Source organism: Triticum aestivum, chromosome 4D (genome assembly GCF_018294505.1).
Source record: "Triticum aestivum cultivar Chinese Spring chromosome 4D, IWGSC CS RefSeq v2.1, whole genome shotgun sequence".
Lineage (NCBI taxonomy): Eukaryota > Viridiplantae > Streptophyta > Magnoliopsida > Poales > Poaceae > Triticum > Triticum aestivum.
In genome coordinates, this window is record NC_057805.1 from 281,334,396 (window position 1) to 281,342,662 (window position 8,267).

At 46.7% G+C, this 8,267-nt stretch overlaps 1 protein-coding gene across 1 annotated transcript in view; it reads left to right on the forward strand.

Annotated features, from left to right (window-relative positions):
• Positions 1–7,411, forward strand: part of LOC123096902 (paladin) — a 33,035-nt gene extending 25,624 nt beyond the window's left edge. Inside the window, exon 19 of the mRNA XM_044518698.1 lies at positions 6,929–7,411. Coding sequence (XP_044374633.1) covers positions 6,929–7,061 — 133 coding nt within the window. The 3' untranslated portion in view covers positions 7,062–7,411. The remainder of the gene's footprint in view (positions 1–6,928) is intronic.
• Positions 7,412–8,267: the final 856 nt, after the last annotated feature.

Genomic DNA, 8,267 nt, shown 5'->3' on the forward strand with positions numbered 1-8,267 from the left:
TGCACCATCTCTGCCTGCACAGCGCTCGAGCCCACATCAGCAGGTGCCTTCTCACCGGCAGCCACCATCTTTGCGGCCATGATGTCCGCAAGCTTGTCCATTGCAGCCGCCAGTGCTTCCTCCGCCATTTTCCCTTTCAGTCAGCAGCAGACCAAAAACAGCAGGACTTTCAGCACCTGCAAGTAGCAGTAGCACTCCTCTTCTCACCAGCAGCAGTTCGTCACCTCTCCTTCCTTTACCAACCCGCAGCAATCAACAGCCGAGAGCAGAAGGGGACTTGGAGACAAACTGCAGCTTCTCGCGGTGGACCTGACAGCGTTGCTGCCGTGTCAGGTGAGATGCGTGACCTGCCCTTCCTTTTCTCTCTTCCCCTAAATCTCTCTCTCGCTGCCTCACGCAGCAGCAGCAGCACCTCCAGCACGCAGCAGCTCCAGCAGCACGCGCGCACAACAACCTCCTCTCCCGAGCCGGCCGCGCCGCCTCGCTGCACTCCGCCACCAGCCGCAGCCGCTGTGCCTAGCTCGCCGCCGCTCGCCCCCGCAGCTCCTCCACGCCGGACTACACCACCGGCGCCACCGCTGCCGCTGCAGCCTGCTTTGATACCATGTTGAACTTGGAGGAGTAGCGTACCAGGAGCAGCAGCTGCTGTGTCTTTCTTGGTGTGTGGCGGCTCACACAGAATAGAGGAGGAGGAGCTCCCCTTCTAGGTCAACATTTCTCATGGGCTTGGGCCTAAGAGATAGGTACAGATGGGCTGGGGCCCATACCGGTTCAACAAGCGCACTGGTACCAAGCTTTCAAGCAGTAGAGTGCTTACCATACCATACATGGGAACAATTTTGTGTAGCAGTCCTGCAGGAATTGAAGGGGGCACAGTGGAGGAATACAAGCAGCAGTTTCAACAACTTGTATATCACATCAGGCTATACGAGCCCGCCATCAGCAACACTTTCCTGGTCAATCGCTTTGTCATGGGGCTGAAGGAGGAACTGCGCTTGGTTGTGGAAATGCAACTTCCAGCAACGGTTCAGTTGGCTGCTATGTATGATAAAGTGCAAGAGGGGCTGGTGCATCAGCAGAAGTCTCTAAAGTCCACCTATCAAAAAAATTCAGTTCCAAGGAATGATAACAGACAGAATTTTGTTCCTGGTGAATTATGGAAAGCCAAGCAACCGAAGGAGTATCGGCGTGCAAATGGACTATGTTATGGGTGTGGAGAGAAATATGTGCCAGGTCATGCATGTAAACCACCAACTGCTCCTGCAGCTCAACTGAAAGCAGCAGAGTTAGTGGACCCTCATGAACTCATATCAGATGCTGTGTTGGATGCACTAGTGGACAATTATCAGGAAGAACGTGCTACAATCTCGGACACAACTCTGTCTGGGGCCTCACACCCTAAAGCCATACAATTGAGAGCTCCAATAGGAAATCAGGTGGTGCTGATACTCATTGACTCTGGTAGTACTCACACCTTTGTGGATCAAGCACTCTTGGACAGAGTTTCAGTGCCTGCGCAAAAAATGCAGAAACCCATGCAAGTAAAAGTAGCAAATGGAGGTCTGGTGGACTGTACCAAGTTTGTGCCTAAGCTAACTTGGTGGATTCAAGGGCATATTTTTTCAAGTGCCATGCAAGCGCTTCCTCTAGGAGGATATGATATCATCTTAGGTATGGATTGGCTGGAACAGTGGGGAGTGATGTAGTGTCACTGGGCTGGGAAGTGGATTCAGTTTGAATATCAGCAACAAACTGTGAGATTGCAGGGAGTACTACCTGCTAAAGCAGAACCTATTAAGGAGGTCTCTATGGAGCAATTGAGAAAATGGGAAAAAGGGAATGACATCTGGGCAACTGCTATGTTACATCATATTGTGGTTAGTCCACAGTCCCAAATACCTGAAGAAGTTCAGCAAGTTCTACAAGCAAACAAAGCTGCTTTCAGTGATCCCAAAACATTGCCTCCACAAAGAGATTTTAATCATGAAATACATCTAGTACCTGGTGCAGTTCCTGTCAACTGCAGGCCCTACAGATACTCACCACAGTAAAAAGATGAAACTGAGCGACAAGTAGTTGAAATGCTACTGGCAGGGCTCATTACCCCCAGTTTAAGCCCTTTTGCATCTCCTGTGTTGTCAGTCAAGAAAAAGGATGGCATCTGGAGATTTTGTGTGGATTACAGGAGATTGAATGAGGTAACTATCAAAAACAAATTTCCACTGCTTGTGATTGATGAGCTGTTGGATGAACTAGTAGGAGCTAAATGGTTTTCCAAACCGGACCTCAGGTCAGGTTACCACCAAATTAGAATGGCTGAAGCAGATGAATTTAAAACAGCTTAAACCCACAATGGCCAGTATCAGTTCAAAGTAGTGCCATTTGGACTGTCAACAGCTCCTGCTACCTTGCAGTGCTTCATGAACTACATATTCAAGGGCTCTAACAGAAAGTTTGTGTTAATTTTCATGGATGATATCTTGGTTTTAAGTGGAACTTTGGAAGAACATGTCACTCACTTGCAATCAGTATTTGACATACTGAAGGAAAACCAGTTGTTTGTAAAGGAAAGCAAGTGCTCTTTTGCACAACAGTCCATGGAGTATTTGGGCCACATAATTTCTGACAAGGGAGTAAGTACTGATCCTGCAAAAACTGCTGCAATGTTGCACTGGCCAACTCCGACCAATGTGACTGAACTGAGGGGTTTTCTGGGTCTCACTGGATACTACAAAAAATTTGTGCAAAACTATGGTTTACTGGCCAAGCCACTCACTACACTGCTCAAAAAACAGTCCTTCCAATGGTCAGAGACAGCTGATACAGCCTTTTAGTTGCTCAAGCAAGCTATAACCACAACACCTGTGTTAGCACTTCATGTTTTCACCAAAACCTTCACCATAGAGACAAATGCTTGCAATACTGGCATTGGTGCAGTACTCACACAAGCAGGGCGTCCTGTAGCTTATTACAACAAAGCTATAGGGGTGAACAGTCAGAAGGTGTCCATCTATGAGAAAGAGTTTTTGGCTATCATGATGGCCATTGACAGGTGGATGTCTTACCTGTCTAGAGCTCCCTTTGTGATCAAAACAGACCACCTGAGTTTGTGCCACCTGGGAGATTAGAACTTAACTTCTGATCTGCAAAGGAAAGCAATGACCAAGCTAGTGGGACTGGATTTCTCCATCCAGTACAAGAGGGGTGTGGAAAATACAGCTGCAGATGCTTTGTCTAGAGTGGCACACCTGTTTTCAGTACAAACATTGTCTACCAGCAAACCTGTGTGGTCCAGGAGATCTTGAACTCTTATACTGTGGATCCTGCTGCTCAAGAGATGCTTACAAAATTGGCCATTGACACTCAAGCTTGTCCTGGATTTCAGCTACAAGGCCTCATTAAGTAGGAAGGAAAAATCTGGCTGGGAGCTAATCCTGGTTTGCAGACCAAGCTAATCCAAGCTTTCCACTCCTCTCCCATAGGGGGACACTCTGGTATGCTATCTACTTATCACAAGGTGAAACAACTATTTAGCTGGACTGATCTCAAGAAAGATGTTGAAAATTTTGTGAAGCAATGCACTATTTGTCAGCAAGCAAAACATGAACACTGCAGAATGCCTGGTGTGTTAGAACCTTTACCAGTGCCTGATGGCCCTTGGCAAGCTATCAGCATGGATTTTATTGAAGGTTTACCCAGATCAGAAGGTTACAATGCAATTTTGGTGGTAGTTGACCGTTTTACCAAAGTAAGTCATTTCTTGCCATTGAAACATCCATTCACAGCAGCATCAGTAGCAAAAGTTTTCCTCAACACAGTGGTCAGATTGCATGGGCTTCCTCTGTTCATAGTATCAGATAGACAAGATATTCACCAGTGCTTTTTGAAAGGAATTGTTCATAGTCTGGGGCACTGAGTTGCAGATGAGCACAGCCTATCATCCTCAAACGGATTCGCAAACAGAGAGAGTAAACCAATGTCTAGAAATGTATCTCAGATGTGCTGTGCATGCTTCACCAACCAAGTGGGCCTCCTGGCTGCCTCAAGCAGAATTCTGGTACGACACCACCTACCATTCTTCTCTAGGATGCACCCCCTATAAAGCTTTATATGGGTACGAGCCACATGTGGGACAACTGTACAGCCAAACTCAGTCTCACAATACTGAAGTGCAGCATTGGCTTTCTACACATACAGAACACACAGCAGCACTGAAGGAACAGTTAGCCAGAGCGCAGAGCAAATACAAACAGTATGCGGATCGTAAGCGGACTGACAGACAGTTTACTGAAGGAGAGATGGTCTATTTGCGGCTGCAACCGTATGCCCAATCGTCAGTGATCAATCGTCCTTGTCCTAAACTGGCCATGAAATACTTTGGTCCCTTCAAGATTCTCACAAAGATCGGACAGGCAGCTTACTGGCTGGAGTTGCCGCGTGGAAGTATGGTTCACCCGGTCTTCCACGTCTCTCAATTGAAGGAGCACATCTCTGACCACACTCCAGTTTCCAGTACATTGCCAGCACCACTGGACTTGTCTGATCCAGCCATGCAACCGGAGGAGATCATTGATAGTCGCTTGGTCAAGAAAGGGAATGCCGCTCATCAGCAGGTACTGGTTAAGTGGACAAAGTTTCCTGCAACGGAGGCTACATGGGAAGACTACCAAGTGCTCTGCAACCGCTACCCGACTGCACCAGCATGGGGACAAGCTGGCTCTCCAGGGAGGGTACTGTCAGTACTAGCGCACTTACAACAGTCATCAAGTAGAGGACAAGGAAGATCAACACCAAGAAGAAAGCAGAGGAACTGAGCGGGTGATTCAAATCGAGTGTTGGGCCGCAAGGGTATCGTGTGTAAGTGTGGGCCATGGGCCGTCCCAGTCATGTAAGTGAGCCGTGCGTATATAAGCAACGCTCGACTACTGTAGCAAGGCATCGATGATATGAAATTTATTCTGAACCTCTCGTTCTCTCTTATCCTCTCTGTATCGTCTTCTACCTTCCGACCTACCCTTCTCTGCCTCCGACCTAGATCTGCCTCCTCTACCAGACTCCGGTCGCCGGAGAGATCCTGCCGTCCCTAGGGCGTGAGAATGTAGTCCGCATGGAATCTCTACAAAGACTTGTATTTAGGAACGGAGGGAGTATTTATTAGGCTATGTATCCTTGTACTCCAAGTCGTGTGTAGTATATATTTGCCCCTTGGGCTATGCAGTAGAGATAAGTTGCACCCATAACTGTTGTCTTATCCTTGTGCAAGCCATGCTCACCGCACCGCTGCACCCATCTTTCATCTTATCTCTGTTGATCCCCCCACCGTGGGTCTTCAAGGCTATCTACAAGATTCGTAGAGTCTTCTTTCAGAAAGGAACTGATGCCTTTGCGGGTGGGCATTGTTTGGTCAGTTGGAAGGTGATCTGTAGCCTGTAGGCCAAAGTGAGCTGGTGGCCTCAGCATGCTTGACCTGTAAATCATGTGTAGAGCCTTCAATCTGCGCTGGGAGTGGAGGTTGCATATGACCGCTGACATTCCTTTGGCGTTACTACAGCGCCTCACTGGAGGTTTAAGAAAAGGATCTGTTCAATGCTGCAGCAAAGGTTGTGATTGGCAACGGCGAACACACCTACTTCTGATGCGATAAGTGGCTTAATGGTGTTTCCCTGGACATGGTCGCACCGGAGATTGTCGACCTGATCACCCCCTCTACTAGAGCGTGCAGAAAGGTGTCGAGGCCTTGCTTGATCCGGCTTGGTTAAAAGACATAAGGGGCACCATAACATCGGTGCTTATCTTCAATTACTCGAGCTCTGGGAAAGAGTTTGCAGTTTAATCTCCACCCGGAGCACACTGGTCATGATCGTGGGAGCCTAGCGGTAATTTCTTGGTCATGTCCGTCTATGCTGCGCACTTTGCCGCTTCCTCTAGGAGCAGCTTCGATGAGACCATTTGGAAGGCTAAAGCCCCGCTCAAGTGCAAGCTCCACCTTTGGCTTGTGTCGCGCAAGAGAATCTGGACGGCCAATCGCCTTGCCAAGAGAGGTCTCCCTCATAAGAAGCAATTTGCCATGTGCAGTTTCGTGCCTGAGGACTGCAGTCATCTCTTCGCCGGCTGCGCCGTCACCAATATAATTTGGAATTCCATCCTCCAATGGGCTAACTTACAGGCGTTTGTCCCCACCATGGACCAGGGCCTCGTGTCATGGGGGATCGCTGCTAGGGAAGCTTACCACGGCAAGGACAGGAAGAGGCTTGATTGTCGTGGTAGAAAGGAATGCTTGTGTTTTTTAAAGTACTTTATTGTGATCTGCGCCATAACTTGGTATTATAATTTGCATAAACCACACAGTTATATAAAGTAAACTATGATGTTACTTAAGTTGTATCTGCAAGTTTTGTGGGTGCTTCTACTGCCTACTTCATGCCAATAGGTTATTTTATAAGTGTCGCCGATTTACTACAAAGTTATACTAACTTTGTACTAAATCAGCGACACTTATTTTTAGGACGGAGGGAGTACTATTTTATGACATCCAAGAATATGATCACTTTCGACTCTGTTCTAGCTTTCTGTTTGGTTAGTAAGTGTTGCATGGTCAAAAAGAAGATTATACAAAGTGTTATCTCCGTAACTAAATCTAAGATGTTTTTGAACTGCAAGAACGTCTTATATTTAGTAACAGAGGTAGTACTAAATAACATGCAGAAGTAGCAGTTGTGACGGGGGAATTCGGAATTGACTAGTGTGGAAGCTATTTTTGTTTGCATTGTTTTGACTTTTAACGTATCCTAGACATGCATCGTTGAATTTAATATATTTAGCTAGTACTCCCTCTGTCTTAAAATATAAGACGTTTTTTGACACTGGAGTACATGTTTTAAAATGTTGGCCTTAATAGTTTTCTTACTCTAAACTAATGCAACTGCAGGCGTTACTTCTTTCTGATAACATTTAGGTCCTACGTCCATTGTACATCCTTGCACGAAGTAACATTTGCGTCATGGATGGAGGCTAGGCCTGAACTCGGCCACCTCTGCGATAACTTAAAGCTGGATAGATAAAATATACCTTGGTCATTATTTTGGAGCCCGGGGTGTCATGGGACTGGTGGACCGTGGACTCACCATTTCTGGACCTGAGAAGGTGGTACTAAAAGCGATGAGTAAGGAGTAAAGATAATTTGGAGGGAGTATGTATTGGCCGAAAGAGGGGCATTGTATTGAACTTGCTTCTGCTAATTAACAGAGGCAAGCATGTATGTGTATATATATTTATATATTGTCAAGCTTAAGTTGGACTAGGACAGTATGAGCTTTCCGATCTACCCCTCTGTGCCGTAATGTAAGACGCTATTCAATTCAACACTAAACTAGTGTCGAAAAACGTCCTACTGACGCTATTCAATTCAACACTAAACTAGTGTCGAAAAACGTCCTACATTATGGAACGGAGGGAGTAAATGTTTTCCACTGCTTCCAAATGATAGTCATCATTTAGATGCATGGCCTTGTTCTTGTGCTCAACAAATCTGGATTTTAGGAGCTCTTCCTGTACTTTTTTTATATGCTCCTTGGGCAATATTTATGGATTGGCCATCTGTAAATTATGTGAACCTGCTTTTCATAACAGATTTTTTTTCCTGTCGTGATCTGAAAATAAGAGAGGGCTCACTTTTGCATAATATTGAACTTGTCATAGGCCTCTGATTGGAAGCATGGCCAGGCGTTTTCCTAATTTGCTTCATTGGTGAAGTGGTCCGTTATAATTTGCGTCATTGGTGAAGCAGTTGCATTAGAGTTTCTAAAAAAAAGCCCTTACATCGGAGCATTTGCAGCCGGGCTCCCTTATACATCCTGGTGGACGGCCCGGTCAGTATCCGGTCAAGAAATTGTGATTTAGCCGCACCCCTCTTATTGGCCCTGTACGTCGGGCCTGACCGGCATTCTTCATATCCAGCCCATATCTAAGGCGGATATAGGGGAGGCTTGGACGCCGGATACAACCCTTGCTGGCCCACCTTGACCCCGCATATGTTTGTCCCTATCATTCCAGACCAAACCCTAGCCACTCTACTTCACTCTGCACCCAAACTCCTATTTGGCCTTCTTCTGCATGGCAAACAACAGATTTGATTATGAAATCTCCTGACCCGTCGACCTCATCCCATGCGGGGATGAGGATTTAGCCGTCTGGCTGGCTGACCATCAGTCTCGGAGGAAATCCCACCTCCATAGTCGGAGTTGCACCGGCGTGAATCAATTGCGTCT